Below are 20,268 nucleotides of genomic sequence, written 5' to 3'. Positions count from 1 at the left end.
TTAAGCATAATCGGATGTTTTTAAATAAACACTGACAAAAAACTATACAAGTTTAAAGGCTGGACGATATGACGACATATATAACATTGATATGAGTGATCAGCCAGATTTAGACCTATATTGTATTTATATAAAGCGTTCACATGCACATTTGCTGTATGTATTTCCCCGGCGTGGAAATCAGGCTCATATAAATGTCAGGAAACATGTTCCTGCTGCGTGTCAATATCCACGGATCACTGGATCTTTGGTAAGTTGTAAGGAACACTATATCGAGTCCAACCTTTAGTTTAAACTGGTAATTGTTCGTTTTACTCGCGTTTTCACAGTTTCCCGTGTTAAATCGCATCATGCAGCAGCTCTTCTGCCACTCAGTCCGGCTGAGGGAGTGTGTTTCGGCGGGAAAGTGACGTCAATGCATTCCCTCAAACATACGCGATATCGATTATATTCCGCTTTATTGCACACTCATAAACTGCACACTTCACTCTTAACCGATGACCTCAGCGACACTACGATCCAGCAATATGAAGTAAGATTCTGCAGATGAGCAACTTACAGACTCCAGGACGGTCTTCTCAAAGATGTCCAGGCGTCTGGTCTCCAGCGCGATGCCGATGGCCTGTTTGTACTTGTGATCTCCCAGGCAGCGCTGGAACATCTTGTTGACGATTCCCTCCAGACGAGGATCGATGCTTTTCTTCTCCTCGTCCTCCGGCAGCTCGGCGTTCCCAACACGCAGTTTGGTGTAGTGATCGATACACTTGGCTGATGGGCGAAAGAATATATACACTCATTAGAGTCGCATTTATTTTGATCATTTATGAATGACAACTTGAAACCACGATACATGTTTTCAGGATTTCTCCAGGATAAGCTGATCACTTACCAATAATGGTCTCCACATATTCGGAGTCGTCGGTGACGTTGAAGAGGTCTCCAGCCCCCAGCGCGTAGTTTAAAGACTCGTCGAAAGCCCCGAGGTGGTAAAACACTTTAGACGCCACCAGTGCGGCAAACTCTCTGCTACGAAACGTCTCGTCCTCATACAGGACCTCGCTGACGGAGGAAAACACGTTTCGTTAGCATCTAAAACACTCGTATGAAAGGTTTCAGCATGAGCTTATGAATGTCTTCATTTACAGCCATTTCATTTCCAATAATAAGAGAAAATTAAATAGACTGGCTGCTCTTTTCTGTAAAAAAATATGCTTTCAATATTATAGAAAATAGCAACTCGAATATTGTTTATCATATATATATATATATATATAATAATTTCATATTGAATGTTTTTTTTTACTTTTTAATATTATTGTAAATTATTATTATTGTTGTTATTCAAGATATTGTAGTTATTTATTTTAATCAATAATTAAATACTTTTGCAATAATGTTATTGCACTGTAAAATAAAGTACTTAATTATTAATAGTGTTAATATTTTTTTTCTATTTTATTATTTAATTAAAAAAAATCAATACAGAAAATACTATTGCAATACTATTGTACGTACAATAATAAAAAAGCATTTAATAATTATTATTGGCATCATAATTATATTCATTTTAATATTTTAAATTACTTAAGTCAATAAAGAAATATCGCTATTGCAATGTATTTCACAGTAAAATAAAAATATATTTAATTATTAATATAATAATTATATATTTATATTATTACTATTATTAGGAATATTACTACTGCAATAGTACTATCGTATAAAAAAAAAATACAAAATGAGTTTTAATTATTAGTAGCATAATATTAATTACAATAAAAACAAGTATTATTTTACAGTAAAATTACAAAAAAAAAATTTCTTGGATTTATGCAATTCACACGGGTTATATTTTCATGTTAGAAAATACAGAAATCAATGTAAATTCTTTTCATATTTATGGCAATTTTTGGGTGAACGCCTTCAAAAATGAGCCACGATCATCAGTGCTACTTACATTTTGTCTACGGACTCAGAGATCTCTGCCCAAAAGTCATTGACGATGGAGTTCAGTTTGTGTAGAGCGAACTCCTTAAAAAGAAGAACAAAATATTGTTAATAACCAGATCCACATAATAAGCATGTATGTGTTTGTTTGAGCAGATCCCGTACCTTGAGCTGTGGCTCATCTTCATCCAGGAGGGAAATGATACCAGCTACAAAACAGCAAACCAGCCATCAGTACAGTATATATACAGTCTTATCCTGCTCTCTGTCTATATATATATATATATATATATATATATATATATATATATATATATATATATATGTGTGTGTGTGTGTGTGTGTGTGTGTAAATAAATATATTGTTCAAAATGCAAGTATAACTTTGATGAAAGAACTTTTGATCCACTTCAAATGTTGACTACTATAATACACAGTGAGGAAAATAAGTATTTGAACACCCTGCTATTTTGCAAGTTCTCCCACTTAGAAATCATGGAGGGGTCTGAAATTGTCATCGTAGGTGCATGTCCACTGTGAGAGACATAATCTAAAAAAAAAAAAAAAATCCAGAAATCACAATGTATGATTTTTAAACTATTTATTTGTATGATACCGCTGCAAATAAGTATTTGAACACCTGAGAAAATCAATGTTAATATTTGGTACAGTAGCCTTTGTTTGCGATTACAGAGGTCAAACGTTTCCTGTAGTTTTTCACCAGGTTTGCACACACTGCAGGAGGGATTTTGGCCCACTCCTCCACACAGATCTTCTCTAGATCAGTCAGGTTTCTGGGCTGTCGCTGAGAAACACGGAGTTTGAGCTCCCTCCAAAGATTCTCTATTGGGTTTAGGTCTGGAGACTGGCTAGGCCACGCCAGAACCTTGATATGCTTCTTACAGAGCCACTCCTTGGTTATCCTGGCTGTGTGCTTCGGGTCATTGTCATGTTGGAAGACCCAGCCTCGACCCATCTTCAATGCTCTAACTGAGGGAAGGAGGTTGTTCCCCAAAATCTCGCAATACATGGCCCCGGTCATCCTCTCCTTAATACAGTGCAGTCGCCCTGTCCCATGTGCAGAAAAACACCCCCAAAGCATGATGCTACCACCCCCATGCTTCACAGTAGGGATGGTGTTCTTGGGATGGTACTCATCATTCTTCTTCCTCCAAACACGTTTAGTGGAATTATGACCAAAAAGTTCTATTTTGGTCTCATCTGACCACATGACTTTCTCCCATGACTCCTCTGGATCATCCAAATGGTCATTGGCAAACTTAAGACGGGCCTTGACATGTGCTGGTTTAAGCAGGGGAACCTTCCGTGCCATGCATGATTTCAAACCATGACGTCTTAGTGTATTACCAACAGTAACCTTGGAAACGGTGGTCCCAGCTCTTTTCAGGTCATTGACCAGCTCCTCCCATGTAGTTCTGGGCTGATTTCTCACCTTTCTTAGGATCATTGAGACCCCACGAGGTGAGATCTTGCATGGAGCCCCAGTCCGAGGGAGATTGACAGTCATGTTTAGCTTCTTCCATTTTCTAATGATTGCTCCAACAGTGGACCTTTTATCACCAAGCTGCTTGGCAATTTCCCTGTAGCCCTTTCCAGCCTTGTGGAGGTGTACAATTTTGTCTCTAGTGTCTTTGGACAGCTCTTTGGTCTTGGCCATGTTAGTAGTTGGATTGTTACTGATTGTATGGGGTGGACAGGTGTCTTTATGCAGCTAACGACCTCAAACAGGTGCATCTAATTTAGGATAATAAATGGAGTGGAGGTGGACATTTTAAAGGCAGACTAACAGGTATTTGAGGGTCAGAATTCTAGCTGATAGACAGGTGTTCAACTACTTATTTGCAGCTGTATCATACAAATAAATAGTTCAAAAATCATATATTGTGATTTCTGGATTTTTTTTTTAGATTATGTCTCTCACAGTGGACATTCACCTACGATGACAATTTCAGACCCCTCCATGATTTCCAAGTGGGAGAACTTGCAAAATAGCAGGGTGTTCAAATACTTATTTTCCTCACTGTATATATATATATATATATATATATATGCCTGTATTGTCCATCTGTCTTCATATCAGTCCATCTATCTGTGTTACAAGGCTAACGTTTAGCAACAATGACATGACAGATCTGCTAAATAACAACCTCAGACATGCGTTTTAATTAAACCAAACATATAAATGGCCTTTTGATATTATTTATTTAGTCAAAACAATGTTGAGACACATATATCAGATCTACTTTTCAAAAATCACGCTATTTTGCCGATGTAAACAAACCACAGCAGTGAAAACACCACGAGAAATGACATTAACAAACCTTTACACTATCACCACCGCCTTTACGCGCTAAAGTAGCACATATAGCATACTTATAATTGAAAATATATTCGCATTAAACACAGATACAGTTGTGAAGCTCGTCGAGCGTTTGCGGCGTGTTAGCCGTTAGCTGTGTGACTCAGCTAAATCAAACGCACTCTCTCTCGTACACTCGCATTCACTCACCGGCTGAAGTGATCATGTCTGCTTGCGACGGTCACTGGATCTCCTCCAGCACAGTGATTTAAACACACAAACCGTATTAAGAAGAATAAAGTCTATTTGACTGTCAATGAAACTGTGAGCGCTCGAGCGATCGACTGCTATTACAGCAGCGGCACAAACTCATCTGACTGAATGAGCGCTTCTGCGCCGGAACGCCGGAAATAGCGCCTGAAAATACGAGTTGTCATTTGGTATAAAATCACATGCTGCAGAATACATGAAGGTGGTGATAAGCAGATATTATACAACTATTCTTTTATGGGTAATATCATTTATTTTTAAATGAATATATTGGATGTGTAAGGCATGTAGTAATTGTTTCCAGACAGGCTTTGAAGCGGCCAGCCCGTCAGTGGCTCTTCTTCTCTGCCGTTCAGTGAAGGCTGTGTGGTTCGTCATGCCACTCTGTGGTCCAAGATGGAACAAATTTCCTTCTGTAACATCTATCATGAACATCTATAATAACTGTAGCCCGTTTCTGAAATAATAATTTGGTTATTCATAATTCTCAAAAAAAAAAAAAATATATATATATATATATATCATAATTTGGTTAATCATAATTCTGAAAAAAAAATGAATATATAAAATTATATATATATATATATATATATATATGACATCATTAGTTTAAAAAAAACGAGATAAAAAGTTAAAATTCTTACAGAAAAGTGAAAATTATGACACAAAAGTCTTAATTATGACATCCTAAGTCATAATTATGAGATAAAAAGTGGAAATGAGATACTAAGTCACAATTATGAGATAAAAATCCGAAATTATGCGATACAGTAAGTCAAATTTATGACTTTTTTAATAATTAATAATTTAATAATTTTTACTTTTTATGTTATAATTTCAAATATCTCGTAATTATGACTTAGCATCTCATCATTTTCACTTTTTATCTCATAACTTGTCATAATTTAGATTTTTGTCAAAATTATGATATACAAAAGCATTTTTTTTATGTGGTGGAAATATACATTTTTATATGTAAAAATAAATGTAAAAAAAAAAAAAAAAAAAAAGCCAGTTTACAGTATTGTACATGTGACGTTTATTTTAGTGGTTTTAGTAGCTCATTATTGTATAACTTTCCCGTCATAAGTGTCTGAGGACCCCTAGTGGCCCCGGGTTGAGCACCACTGTGAGAAGCTCACCTAAACGAGTCAGTGCGTGAGTCATCCGTTTGAATCATTCTGAATCACAAACCGATTCAGACCATTGCTGACTGGTGTGTGATCAATCAACTGAAAAGAACCGACTCAAAAGAGTCACTCATTCACGAACATTGATTTAGTAGTTCAGATTGTAAACAGCCATCAGAAAATCCCAAATATTATTTAGCCTATTCTGTACGCAGTACATATAAATAAAATATGTTTTAACTAACAAGAATCTATGGAAGCCCATTTCTGCCACATTGAAAAACAAGTTATGCGTTGTTAAATCTTAATTATGACATAAAAAGTAATATAAAAAGTCAAACTTATGACATAAAAAGGCAAAATTCTGATGTACTAAATCAATTGTGAAAAAAAAAAAAAAATTAATTATGAGATTAAAAAAAAGTCAAAATTATTATAACTTTGAAATTTTCAGATACTAAGTATTAATTATGATGAGATAAAAGACGAAATTATGGAGCACACAGTCATAATTATGAGATAAAAGATTAAATTATGGTGTACTCATTCCTTTAGGTAAACATTTGAAATTGAGATACTAAGTCATAATTAAGAGATAAAATATGAAATTATGGTGTACTAATTTTTTATAAGGTAATATTTTGAAATTGAGATACTAAGTCATAATTATGATGTATTCAGTCATAATTATGAAATAAAAAGTTCAAATATGATGTACTGTCATTATGAGGTAAAAAAGTTGAAATTATGTGATAGAAGTAAAAATGTAAACAAATTTGAAATTATGAGATACTAAGTCATAATTTAGATAAAAAGTTGAAATATGATGTACTCAGTCATTATTTAGATAAAAAGTTGAAATATGATGTACTCAGTCATAATTATGATATAAAAAGACAACATTATGGTGTACTCAGTCATAATTTAGATAAAAAGTCGAAATATGATGTACTCAGTCATAATTATGATATAAAAAAACAAAATATGATGTACTCAGTCATAATTATGATATATAAAGACAACATTATGGTGTACTCAGTCATAATTTAGATAAAAAGTCGAAATATGATGTACTCAGTCATAATTATGATATAAAAAGACAAAATATGATGTACTTAGTCATAATTATGATATAAAAAGACAACATTATGGTGTACTCAGTCATAATTTAGATAAAAAGTCGAAATATGATGTACTCAGTCATAATTATGATATAAAAAGACAAAATATGATATACTCAGTCATAATTATGATATAAAAAGACAACATTATGGTGTACTCAGTCATAATTTAGATAAAAAGTTGAAATATGATGTACTCAGTCATAATTATGATATAAAAAGACAACATTATGGTGTACTCAGTCATAATTTAGATAAGTCGAAATATGGTGTACTCAGTCATAATTATGATATAAAAAGACAAAATATGATGTACTCAGTCATAATTATGATATAAAAAGTCAACATTATGGTGTACTCAGTCATAATTTAGATAAAAAGTTGAAATATGATGTACTCAGTCATAATTATGATATAAAAAGACAACATTATGGTGTACTCAGTCATAATTTAGATAAAAAGTCGAAATATGATGTACTCAGTCATAATTATGATATAAAAAGACAAAATATGATGTACTCAGTCATAATTATGATATAAAAAGACAACATTATGGTGTACTCAGTCATAATTTAGATAAAAAGTTTAAATATGATGTACTCAGTCATAATTATGATATAAAAAGACAACATTATGGTGTACTCAGTCATAATTATGATATAAAAAGACAACATTATGGTGTACTCAGTCATAATTTAGATAAAAAGTCGAAATATGATGTACTCAGTCATAATTATGATATAAAAAGACAAAATATGATGTACTCAGTCATAATTATGATATAAAAAGACAACATTATGGTGTACTCAGTCATAATTTAGATAAAAAGTCGAAATATGATGTATGTATGATACTTTGCACGTGACGTGACGTCAGTTGTACTGGCTGGCGGGCAAGAACGTCATTCTCTAGCAACGAAAACCAGTAAACTAATCAAGGATCTTGCCAGGACGTTGCCAGTTTTAATATACAAAAGTTGGTGTTTTGAGGTGTACACGACATTAGTTGTTGTGCGATTGGATGCACTAACCGCGTTTGTTGCCCGCCAGATATCACGTGACTGCAAAGTATCAATAAAAAGACAACATTATGGTAAAAAATATGACGTACTCAGACTTTCTGTCACAATTCACTTTTTGTCATAATTTTTACTTTTTATGTCATAGTTGTGATTAAAAAAATTATTTAATTTTTTTTATATATCATTAAAGGGAAGTTGCACTAGTCTTTTCTTCCCTGTTGTGCCGAATATCGAGTGAAATGCTTGTGGAACAAGAACAAATGTGGGCGGGGCTTGATTTAGGATTGATGGATGGTTGTGGTTTGCTATTGGTGGATCTGATGTGATTGACAGGTTGCCCCGCCCGAGAGAGAGTACGTTATTTTGATTAAAGAAAATGAGGGCATGTGAATAAAATAAAATGAAGTGCACAGATAAATCAGTTAGTATAAACTGCCATATTCAATAAAAGTAAACACACAAACAAGAACTGTCCATTTTGATTTCATGGTGACTTTAATTTTTCAAGTATTCAAGATTATGGTTTATGAACCACTGGAATAGTTTCTGAACAGCTACAATTCATTTCCTTGGTTAGTTCAGAATCGCATGAGGGAATAGTGCAAAACTTTCTGACTATGATGCAACAAAGTGTTTCTTTAATTTATAATAACAGCAAATTAATACATTACAGTCATTCACAGTGTTCACAATAGATGATTTAACCCTAATAATCTCCGACTCTATATGCTAGCAGTGAGATGTCCTTCTGATATCAAACATCATGAGTAATGCAGTAGCAGCCTTTTATCGCCTTCATTTCTCGACTGGTAAGTTATAGTGCAAGAGTAAACGACCTGAGTCGAACACAGACAAGTAGTTTGAGGCTTGGTTTTCCGCCATCTTGGTGTATTTGCGAAGCGTGTCTGGCGTCATTGAGCCGAGGGCTTCGTCTGCAAGGGAATTCCTTCTTCGCCTGGGTTTGGATTTGCTGCAAGAGCAAAAATATTGCACGATTAATCAATAGAGAAACAACTGTTTTTGAAACCAAACGCGAATGAGTGTCATACTGTTGGTGTTGAAGTCGGCCTGTCCTCTGTGGCGCTTCCTGAACATTCCTGGTAAACATTTCATGGGCCAAAACACACCGCTTTTACTGCCAGCGCCGCTGTCTGCAACATAAAGAGCCATTGAGACAGGACTCATTAGAAGCATTCTTGCTTTCTTTGCTTCTTCTTGGGGCCTCCATTCATTATAATTCCCCAAATCATGTGACTCATGAACAGAGGAGTTGTGGCAACAACCCCAACATGAGCAAAAACACTCTTTCCGTTGCTTGAACGGTTCTTTAAAGTGGAAAAGTTATTTAGATTATTTCAATGTTCTTCATATAAGAAAAAAAAGTGTTTTTTTTAAGAGCTGTACACTGAAGGGTTCTTTGGGGAACCACAATGGTTCTTCTATGGCATCATTACTTTTATTTTTTAGAGTGTAATGGCCAAATGCTGTCTAGGTAGGGAGCTTACTAGATCTTCTAGTCTCAAAAGACTACAATGGCTTAATTTTCGAATGGCTTTTGGATTGTTTCCGAAAATAAGCTCTATGACCAAATACAGTTGGTTCCTTACACATTTTGTTCATCAATCTTGTACACAAATGAGCAAAACTTTTATGAATTTTGAAGCCTAAATACATTTGGCTAGAGCTGCACGACTCTGGATTTTTTTTTTTAAATAGAGATCGCTATTCTCCCATGATTCTGAACAGACTAAATAGAATGTAATTTACTAGAGGTTCTGACAACATGTTAATTGCTGCTGTCTATTTTTTATTTATTTTTTGTCTGCATCAATGAATGAGTCAATGACTCACTCATAAAGGCTTCACTTGTTTCATTACTGAATGAATCAGCTTTTTGAAGAATCTCTTGAATGAATGATTCAATGACTCACTCATAAAGACTTCACTTGTTTCATTATTGGATGAATCAGCTTTTTGAAGAATCTCTTGAATGAATGAATTGATGACTCACTCATAAAAACTTCTCTTGTTTCATTACTGGATGAATCAGCTTTTTGAAGAATCTCTTGAATGAATGATTCAATGACTCACTCATAAAGACTTCACTTGTTTCATTATTGGATGAATCAGTGTTTATGAACAAATCTCTTGAATTAATGATTCAATGACTTGCTCATAAAGGCTTCACTTGTTTCATTCCTGGATGAATCAGCTTTTTGAAGAATCTCTTGAATGAATGATTCAATGACTCACTCATAAAGACTTCACTTGTTTCATTATTGGATGAATCAGTGTTTATGAACAAATCTCTTGAATTAATGATTCAATGACTTGCTCATAAAGGCTTCACTTGTTTCATTACTGAATGAATCAGCTTTTTGAAGAATCTCTTGAATGAATGATTTGATGACTCACTCATAAAAACTTCTCTTGTTTCATTACTGGATGAATCAGTAGCTAAGTTTCCATCCACTTGTCAATCGAATTATCTGAAGTTCAGTAAAAAAAACTCGAATAAATGCGAATAAAGCTGGTGAAAGTGTGTTTCCATCCAACGGCTTTAAAGCGAATAAAAACCTGTGCGTAATGACGTCACATGCTGTTTTGCGATCAAATTGGTATATCGAATTGATTTGAGACATTTTAAGGTGTTTCCATTCATTTTCGCACTGAATCGCACAACATTCAAGCAAACATTTGCGAACAAAGTTTTGCTAGACAAAATGGATTTATACAAATAACGTTTCCATCAGCGTTTATCGCATAAGCCATATATAGATTAAGATAAAATCCGATGAGACCGATCGTATTTCTTTCGAGTCGATATTCAATCGAATTTTACTGTTTCCATAAGGGATTTTTCATTCGATATCACTTAATTCTGATAAAAACGTGTGGATGGAAACATAGCTAGTGTTTATGAACAAATCACTTGAATGAATGATTCAATGACTTGCTCATAAAGGCTTGACTTGTTTCATTCCTGGATGAATCAGCTTTTTGAAGAATCTCTTGAATGAATGATTCGATAACTCACTCATTAAGACTTAACTTGTTTCATTACTGGATGATTCAGTATCTTTGAACAAATCTCTTTAATGAATGATTCAATGACTCACTCAAAGGTGTGCGCAGACCTATCGGTGTATGACATCAAAGCACCGCAAGAGTAATTAGAAAGCATAAGGAGCCGTCTGTTCTCTAATCACTCTCAGAGTAATTTGATGTCATACACCGATCCACCGCAGCGCTGCTTCAAGTCAAACACACCTTTCACTGTTTCATTACTAGATGAATCAGCGTTTTTGAACAAATCTCTAGAATGAATGATTCAATGACAAATACATTTTCTTAAGTCACTTGTCGCCACCTACTGATGTAACAGTGTACTGTAATTGTATGTGAATCTTTATTTGAAGCACCAAATTACTTTCAAAAGGTGATTTACTCTATTTTAATTGCTACCAAAGAGTGTTTTATATCCAAACTGTATACTTCTATGATCATTTGAATAATTGTACCAGAAATAACGAAACTGTGTGGTTGAAAAGACTGTTTTTTGAAGTGGTTTCATACATGACAACTCTTCTCTCTGGATCAATGGCAGCGCCAGCGCAAGATTTTAATGTTCGCTGTGATTGTACTTGTCAAAGTTTTAATAGACATAACTGAATCACTGTCATTTAAGAATAATATCACGTGCGTGTTTGAATCAAGATCGCGATCTTTTAACGATTAATCGTGCAACTCTACAAACAGCAATAGAAAAAAGCTCAAGTTAACGAACTACACCATAGTTGCACCACCATTAAATTTACGATAAATCTTTCAGTCTTTATTTAGGAAAGTTTGAGTTTTAATAGTTTGCAAGACCACGAGTAGACAACGAGTCAGTAAAAGCAAATTAGTGAGTAGATGAGTATTTGTGTTTGATGACGTTTAATGTCCCTGACAAGTCCCAATTATCTCCTTGTTAGACATGACACAAGCTTAAAAAAAATCTCATTAAAAAACCCCCATAATTTTATGAAATGCAGATTTTGCATGAATTTATGTGATGCGATTTGCAAATTTGCAATTCTAAAAAAAAAAATCTCAGAATTGCATGATATTAAGTCACAATTGTGCGATAAACTCACAGTTGTGAGTTGTAAAGTCAGAATTGCGAGTTATAAAGTCAAATAAAGTCAGTGTTTTTTCCTCAGAATTGGACTTTATAACTCTCAATTGCAAGTTTATATCTCACAATTCTGAGAAAAGTAGTCAGAATTGCGAGATGTGAACGCAATTGTAAGAAAAGGAGTCTGAACTGTGAGATAAAACGTCACAATTATCTTTAAAACTATTTTATTCCATGGTGGAAACAAGCTTCCATACAAAAGGTAGCCTACATTGTGGTGGAAATTACAAGTCAATGCTTTTGCGTTCTCTCGCTAACCTTGAGCGTTCCCCCGGGCAACTTTACGTTCACTCACAAAACCTTTTGAGCTCTTTGAGAGCGAACGCAAAGTTTCTCGGCGGAACGCAACCGTTTTTGAGAGGGAACGCAAAGATTTAGCGAGGGTACGCAAAGTTTTTGGCGGAAAGCAAAAGGTTTGGAGAGGGAATGCAAAGTTTTTGGCTTAAAGCAAAAGTTTTGGCAAGGGAACGCAAAGTTTCTCGAGAGAACGCAAAAGCACTGACAAATAATTTTTCCTCCACCTCATTTTTTTTATTTTTTTTTATACTTCACCATGTCCCTTTAAGGTCTCTGTAGGAAAGTGATGGCCAAAGAGTGCACTAGGTTGAGCGTCTAACCTGCAGACATTGAGGACTTCACAGCCCGGCAGGTGCTCCATCTGATCTCCTGCAACACATCCGGGCACTTTGAGACGTACCGGCCGGTCCATATGGCCTGTTGGGGGTGATTGATAAACACTGATCGCATTGATCGATCCAGTAAGTCCACTGACTCTTTGCTCTCAGATTGATCGCTGTCCGTGTGAACGAGTCCCAGCAGAGCCGGGCGGAGCGCGTTTCTCTTTAAGCGAGCTCGCACGTCCTTCAGGATCTCCCTCAAACACACCTCATTCTCCTTAGCACACACATAATCGTGTCTGAAGATGAATATGATCACGGAGCATTTGATGGCTCTCTGCTTGCCGCCGATGTTTCTGCTTGAACTCACGCTTTTATTCTCGAGTGGATCTGCTTTCTTGCTCTTGGTGCATCGATCATCAGGAACACATGAACTTTGTTCTGATTGGTCGGGAGTGCAGACGTTTGTTTGGATTTTGATTTCGCCGTTGCTGTTGCCAGGACAGTCGTGGATTTCTTCATGCTCCCCGTTATTAAACATATCAGCGATAAAGTCCTGTAAAACGCCGGTGTCTCCTTCAGGTCCGCTCACCGCGCTTATTAAATGAATGTTACTTTTTCCACCGATTTGAAGCAGAATTTGCTGGAATGGATCATCATGCTCGCTTTCAGAGGCCATTACCAATGTAACTCCTTTACCAGGCGGCTCGTTTATGTCTTTAGCACAAGACAGCGTTGTCAAAGCAATTTTAAAGGGCAAACTTACTTGAAAAAATTATTCGCGACCATTTTACATGAAGAACTGCAGAAATCTCTCTGTGAAAGTGGACGTGTCCGCCTCGTGTGTAGGAGGATTTATTTACACAAGATTGACAAGCTCGCCGTGAAGGTGGGAGTGGTGCTTCGTTTCTGATTGGATAAGCAAATATATAGGCGGGGCTTATTTCAACGTGATTGACAGGCTATGAGTTTCCTCTGATTGGCCAAGCACGTGTGTCTACAATCTACAAGAAATCTTTTTTTCCTAATTATTATTTTTTAAATACACTTTATGTTCCAAATTAGAATTATAACAGTAATTTAAACAGGCACTATAAATCCCAGAATTACAGGGATATCAAAATCATTGATGTCCTTTAATTTCCCCCCCTTTGATGATGGATCCTTTTCAAAGTATTAACGGGTATCCACATTTAAATCCAATAACACACTCTTCTTTGTTTGTTTTTGTTTTGTTTTTTTTAATTAAAATATATATAAAAAAACTTTGTAGGATTTACGATATTATAATACTTTGTATTGTATTACCTTATAAATAGCAAACAACTAGTTGTTAATGCTGCTGTGAGGGCGCCGTTAACAATCTCTCTCTATTTTTTCCCTATTTTTGAACGTTTGAAAAAGAAAATAAAAACACTATTGTGGAGTTTTTCTTTGTGACAGCTGCCGTTGACGAGTGGCAGCAATGTTTGTAGACCTACTAGACTGTTTTGAAAGATATATTAAACTGTCTGAATACAAAACAGGGTACATTTCCTATATAATAAAGAGTATAAACTATATAATCGCATCTTAGTAAGATATAAGTCAACATTTGAATGGCTTAAATTATTATTATTATTTTTTTTACATTTGTATCATTAGATGTTTAAAGGTCCCATATTGTCAAAATGTCCCTTTTTTTTCATGATGTAAAAGAAATTGATGTCAACTTACTGTATCAGTAAAGCAATAGTTACATAGCTGCATTCGGTGCTAACGTTACATTATAAAACAGTTAAGTGTTTCAAAATCAGTGTAGGCTATAACTAGCTATTAACGTACATATTTTGGAATTTGACGCAAAAAAAGTCTGAGTTTGTTTACAGACAGTTTTAATTAGCGTTAACGTTAAATCTGCGTGCAGCATTGATAATACTCTTACAATAACGCCGAAAGTAAGGAGGTCGTTGTTTGTCTCCTGTCGTCGCCGATTCGGGGTCTGAGTCCGCCTCGAACATAGGCTATAAGGCCGGATAACATTTACCTCAGCAATGTCCATCATTACAGGTGTTTTATTTACCTTACTTGTGTTGTGAGCATCACCAGACCACAGCAGGCTACAGCATACATGACCCTAGTTACCTGTGTTGGCCTGGCCGTCACTCAGAAAACAACAGGCCAATCAGAGGAGAGACTCATGAATATTAATTAGACAGGCCAAAACCAACCTGTTCTTGGCAGAGCTCCTGAGAAATATATATATATATATATATATATATATATATATATATATATATATATATAAACTTAAAATGTCAAAGTTAGCTATTAAAAAGCATTCAAACAGTTTCCCTCAGGATATTTTTCAATAAATAACTAGTTTTGTAATTAATGATAAGCTGAAGTCTTGGGTAAACAGTCCTCCCGACCTTTGACCAGCCATGACTATTTGCAGTCTTCTTCATTGCAAAGGATGATAAAGGTACGGTAATCAGTCTATGTGCATGATCATTGTAAATTTGTTGTCATTTAATCTGACACGTAACATCATGTTTACCTGGTCGTTGCTCACTAACAATATCAAATGCATTAAAACATACATAATCTGTTGGTGATTTTAATAAAAGCACTATTCACTATTCAACTGATCAATAAAGCTGCTGTAAAATACTGCTGTAAGGAGTTATAGGAGTAATAAATTATATTATATTAATTGAATCTGATCAGTCACATGGCATTCATAGCTCAGGAAACTGACTCAAAAAAAGAAATCTAAAACCTGTTTTGTTAGGGGCCAAGCCCCGAAAGGGCTGTGGCACCTATTGTATCTGTTAGTTAGGGGCCAAGCCCCGAAAGTTTTCTTATTATTATTATTCTTCCCAGTGGAAGACTATGGCAGCCCTATGAACCGTAACCGAAAATGATGAAATTTGGCACAGTTGTAGAGATGGCCATGAATAGTAATTGGACCAATTTTGGAGTCTCTAGGACGAACTCTATAGCGCCACCACCAGTTCAAAAATTCAACATTCAAAGGGTTATAAATTTTGAACCATTTGATCTAGAAAAATGAAACTTAGTACACTTGATTCCTCTCATCATGGTGATCAAGACCAATATAGTCCATTAAGACTCCGCCTATTACAGTAGTGGCCATTTTGAAAAGTACAGTATTAAGTTTTTTCGCTACTCCTCTTTCAAAATTTGACCAAATTTGACAAAATTTTTGTCAAATGATCTTTGGACTGAGACGCACAGAAATGACTGAACAGATTTTTTTTATTCAAGTTTGTTCAAAAGTTATGGTGTCACAAATTTAACGAGGTCGACCCAAAATTGGTTCAGAGGCTGTATCTCAGCCAAAAATGTATCAATCGAAGTGAAAATTGGCCACCTACGGGTCATGAGATATGGAAAATGGCTATTTTGGCCAATAACTTTTGAACAGTTTGTCAGAAAATCATAAATTATGATTGGTATCTATGGATTCCTTGGGCCATGCCGAATCCGTGGATACTGATTTTGCCAGGATTGGATGAACCACTTGTCCGCCATTTTGATTTTTGTCATAAATTGCATTATCTTATAAGGTATTTGACATATCGGCACAAAAATTGGTAAGGATCATCATTAGCATGGCCTGAAGGTACCTGAGAACATTGAACACAGCGCCACCTAGTGTTCCAGAGGTATAAGGTGTTTTGCAAATATGCTTATAACTTTTGAAAACATAGGTTAAAATTTGATTTCTTTATGATTTTTCTTTTCTTTACGCGAAGTTAAGAAGTAAGAATACTTTGGTTATTAAAGTTTCTTATAAAGTTTTGAAAGCAAAATATTTTTAGCTACTTTTTGAACCCAGGGAACCATTGGAGGGCTTGGCCCCTGTGAGGCTGCTTGCAGCTTTAATTTTGTTTTGTTTTTTTCAGCAGAAAGAGTGAAACATTTATTTTATTTGCTATAATGTCTGTATATGTCATTAAATATTAACCTTAAAATACAGAAAAATGTAATACATACATGTAAGTTGTTTCACTGACCATCTAGCCATGTCTGATGTGTGATGTTAGAGCTTTGGCCATGATCACATTCACCTGTATGTCTTTACCTTGTTTAGCTCTCCCCATGCGCCTGGTTTTCACGTTCATTCCCTGCGAAGTCTTGTTAGTTGTTTACACTGAATCTCTGAGCGTTTTCCTCTGTTTTCCATGTTCTTGGTTCTTGATATCTGCCTGTGTCCTGGTTTTCCCGTTCCTGTCTCACCCTCTGGATTAGTTTGTTTGATTGGACTGATTTCCTGTGCTCTGACCTCTTGGCTGTTTTCGACTACGATTGTGGATTACCCTTTCAATAAACTGCATTTGGATCCTCAACCTTTGTGTCTCAGAGCAGTTCGTGACAGTTTTCAATTAAACAATAAATGTATTAATTGTAAAAATATATATATATATATATTTTACTTGCTCTTCCAACAATTTCACTGGTCCCTCTTAAAATATTGCTAGAAGTGTTTGTTTTCATCAAAAAAATAAATAAATAAAAAAATGTTCGCAAACTATTTTTTTTATTTACTTTTCTGTACAAAAAGAAAATATGCAACAAGCTTTAAATGTATAAACACTTTTGCTGGAAAAGAATGTCATGACAGTTTGGTTTGTAGCTTTCAACACGTTTGTCCAGAAGACTATAGTTAACATTATCTTTGTGACAAATCAGACTGTAATCAATAAACTTTATAACATCAGATCATTTTATTAATAAAATCTTTCATATGAACATTAAAAATGTTCGGACATCAACACCAGTACTTTTAAATTAAGGACATGGGTGAAAAAGATTTTTATTTTCAATATTTATTTATAAATAAAATATTTTCAGTATAGCTGGAAGTGATTTTTTTTCTTTTTCTTTTCTTATCTGACTGAAACGTGGCAGTCATGTGTTTTGAAACTCTATCCACTAGTCAGACCAGGTCTGCATATGGCTAAAATATGTTGCAGGTCAGGATGACTATTCTCAGATTTTCAGTATGAGGAAACATCATGTAAATCCCATCAGGGTCATTCCATGTGAACTTAACCAGAGGTCAAACACAAGAAGTGCGTTTCCCCGTTTCTGAACTGCCACCGTTGAATTATAATGCAACAAAGATTTCTAAAGTCAACAGATTTAACTACCAATCTCTGTGTAAAAAATAAAATAATCAAATGACAGAAGTGAAAACTCTCATTTTGACCCCATCGACAAAATAGTAGATTACTCAGTAAATATATACATCTGTGACATTTAATATTTTGGCTTTCATATTTATATTTTGATTTATGTCAAATCAAAAAATCTGAGCCGGGGAAGTTTCTGAAATTTGCTTGTGACCCATCAATCATTCTTGGTAACCGACACGCTATCTGGAAAAGCAAGTTTTTAAACAAGTAAATGTGAGGGAAAAAAATTACTGATACTTCTTATCTTATCTTAACTGATCTTCTCTTAACAGTTCGCTTATTTAGGTTTCTTGAATTCACGTGAAGTGCCAAGTTTCACAACATTTAAAAAATGAGAAGCATTGACTTGATGGGTTCAGATTGTTATCAAGTGTGACTTCTCATATAACATATACTAACTTCCTCCTAGTAGATAAATGTAAATACACACGTCTGGGGTACGTTTTAGTGTTAAGGTTATAGAATTAAGATTAAAATTAGTACAATAAGTAACAACATTTATTGGCCAGAGTATACAATCGCCATGAATTTTGCCAAAGTTATTAAAATATATTTATAATTTATTTAAAATATATCGCATTACTTATAAATAAGCTTTGGATTTTCCTTAAGCACATTAAAAAATCAGATTAGGATCAAATTAATAATGCAAACTGATGTGGCTAGAAACAGTATAAGAGGAACTCATAGAAACTGAATGGGGGGGAAATGGCAGCTGGAGAAAAGGTTATAGAGAAAAGGTTATAGAAACACATACAATTTGAGTTACACACTGAAAATATATCTATAAAAATTTAATTAAAAATAAACATTTATTTGCAGGAAATTTATTTAAACAACTGACTTGACAAAACCTGTTTAATCTGTAAAGTGCTACCTAGAGGACTGCATGTGGACGGACAGAAGTTTTCCATGTCAGATCCTTAGGCCAACAATTTTCTTTGTTTCTTCACAGTAATCCTGAAGGTCCCATTAATGTTTGCTGGGATAAGCTTGGCAAACTGAAATGAAAATTGACAACTTTATATGCATGTTAGGAACAACACATTCCAGGTCCCAGTGTTATGGCAGGGCACATCTTTTACTGCCACAGTGGAGAAAGGTTTGCTACATTTCGATTGGATCTTGGTGGATTAGCACCAAAGCCAACCGCAATTTTTTGGATTAGTTAATCTCTATTTGTTTAAAACATTGCCAAAGGTATTCTGGTGGTGGTTTGGAAAGTGAGAAATGCATTGATAATACGTACTCGGTTACTAACGTAACCTTGGTTCAATGAGATGACGAGAACGAGTACTGCGTTGCTAGATGAAACGGGAAAAATCCTTTTTCTCCGATTACTGAAGATTATAGAATAATGCAGTGAAACGGCATGAGCCTATGGTGAGAAAGGCTGCCAAACCCCGCAGAAATTGGTGGGGGTATCCATCAATATAAGAGGGCGTTCTGCCATAGGGAATCAGGTTAATTCAACTGAAGCGAGTAAGTTCCCTTTCGATACGGTTCACTCGTACTGCGTCGCTAAATGCAATGGGAACCAAGTCCAATCACGCCGTGCTTAGAACTGCGAAATGACAATTGTTCTGGGGCCCTGGCCCAGGGCGCATGAATAAGGGCCCAAGGGTGCCAAGGCTAAGATAGGATGGTATAACAGCCCAAAAACAATGGACTCAGACTGCATGTCAGAGTCTCATGGAGTGTTCCCGTAACAGTTTGTTTATTTAGGTGTCTTGAAATTTCCTCATTACTGATTCTGGTTAATTCACTTGAAGTGCCAAGTTTCAAACATTTAAAAAATGAGAATCATTGACTTGATGGGGGTTCAGATTGTTATCAAGTGTGACTTCTCAACATGTACTAACTTCCTCCTAATAGATAAATGTAAATGCACACGTCTGGGGTACGTTTTAGTGTTAAGGTTAGAATTAAGTGCAATGGGAACCCAGTCCAATCGCGCCGTGCTTAGAACTGTAAAACGACAATTGTTCTGGGGCCCTGGCCCAGGGCGCATGAATAAGGGTCCAAGGGTGCCAAGGCTAAAATTGCATTTAACATAGTGAGAGCCTCCGTCTTCAATGAACGTGGCTTGTGGGGATGGGCACGGCAGAGATGCAGCATTTTGAAACAAACGCCGGCGGAAAATTGCTCTTTTAGAGAAATAAGCTCTGTTATACTCACCTGATAGTTGCAGGGGAGGAGCTTATTGAGATTATTCTATATTCTTCAGTAATTGGAGAAAAGGGAGCTTTCTCATTGCGTCTAGTGACGCAGTATGAGCGAACCGTATCAAACGGGAACTTTGAAGACACTGCTCTAACTGTGTGCTTTAGATCAGTGTTTCCCAACCCTGTTCCTGGAGGCACACCAGCACTACACATTTCCCAACTCTTCCTAATCAAACACACCTGATTCAACTCATCAGCACTTTAGTAGAGACTCCAAGACCAGAAATAGAAAG

General features: G+C 35.5%; 3 protein-coding genes across 4 annotated transcripts in view; 1 reads left to right on the top strand and 2 right to left on the bottom strand.

The window, feature by feature from the left end:
- Nucleotides 1-4,646, bottom strand: part of psmd1 (proteasome 26S subunit, non-ATPase 1) — a 42,920-nt gene extending 38,274 nt beyond the window's left edge. Inside the window, exons 1-5 of the mRNA XM_084116619.1 lie at nt 4,478-4,646; nt 2,113-2,156; nt 1,958-2,031; nt 890-1,059; nt 560-768 (exon numbers count right to left, since the gene is read on the bottom strand). Of these exons, the coding sequence (XP_083972745.1) occupies nt 560-768; nt 890-1,059; nt 1,958-2,031; nt 2,113-2,156; nt 4,478-4,493 (513 nt within the window). The 5' untranslated portion in view covers nt 4,494-4,646. The remainder of the gene's footprint in view (nt 1-559; nt 769-889; nt 1,060-1,957; nt 2,032-2,112; nt 2,157-4,477) is intronic.
- Nucleotides 4,647-8,285: 3,639 nt separating this feature from the next.
- Nucleotides 8,286-13,506, bottom strand: LOC311084537 (uncharacterized protein). Of its 2 annotated transcripts, XM_084116650.1 has the most exons (3): nt 12,607-13,506; nt 8,859-8,960; nt 8,286-8,779 (listed from the first exon to the last, which is right to left on the bottom strand). In XM_084116650.1, exons 1-3 carry the CDS (start codon nt 13,283-13,285, stop codon nt 8,721-8,723), a joined length of 840 nt encoding a protein of 279 aa, XP_083972776.1. In that variant the 5' UTR covers nt 13,286-13,506; the 3' UTR covers nt 8,286-8,720. The 2 variants fall into 2 exon arrangements, with proteins under 2 accessions (XP_083972776.1, XP_083972777.1); XM_084116651.1 differs by lacking the exon at nt 8,859-8,960 and having other exon boundaries at nt 12,607-13,453.
- Nucleotides 13,507-15,047: 1,541 nt separating this feature from the next.
- Nucleotides 15,048-20,268, top strand: part of LOC311084539 (uncharacterized protein) — a 37,528-nt gene continuing 32,307 nt past the window's right edge. Inside the window, exon 1 of the mRNA XM_084116653.1 lies at nt 15,048-15,070. The gene's annotated coding sequence lies outside the window, so the exon portion shown is untranslated. The remainder of the gene's footprint in view (nt 15,071-20,268) is intronic.

This window comes from Abramis brama (assembly GCF_963993115.1).
Source record: "Abramis brama genome assembly, chromosome: 6".
Lineage (NCBI taxonomy): Eukaryota > Metazoa > Chordata > Actinopteri > Cypriniformes > Leuciscidae > Abramis > Abramis brama.
Note: the sequence above shows the minus strand (reverse complement) of the source record. Positions and strands in the feature narration are given on the sequence as shown.

Excerpts from the sequence above, each read along its gene's own strand:
- LOC311084537 (XM_084116650.1), bottom strand. The coding sequence starts at position 13,285 with ATGGCCTCTGAAAGCGAGCATGATGATCCATTCCAGCAAATTCTGCTT. Across the intron at positions 8,961-12,606 it reads GAAGTCCTCAATGTCTGCAG|ACAGCGGCGCTGGCAGTAAA; the intron begins GTTAGACGCTCA and ends TTTATGTTGCAG. Across the intron at positions 8,780-8,858 it reads GGCCGACTTCAACACCAACA|CAAATCCAAACCCAGGCGAA; the intron begins GTATGACACTCA and ends TTGCTCTTGCAG.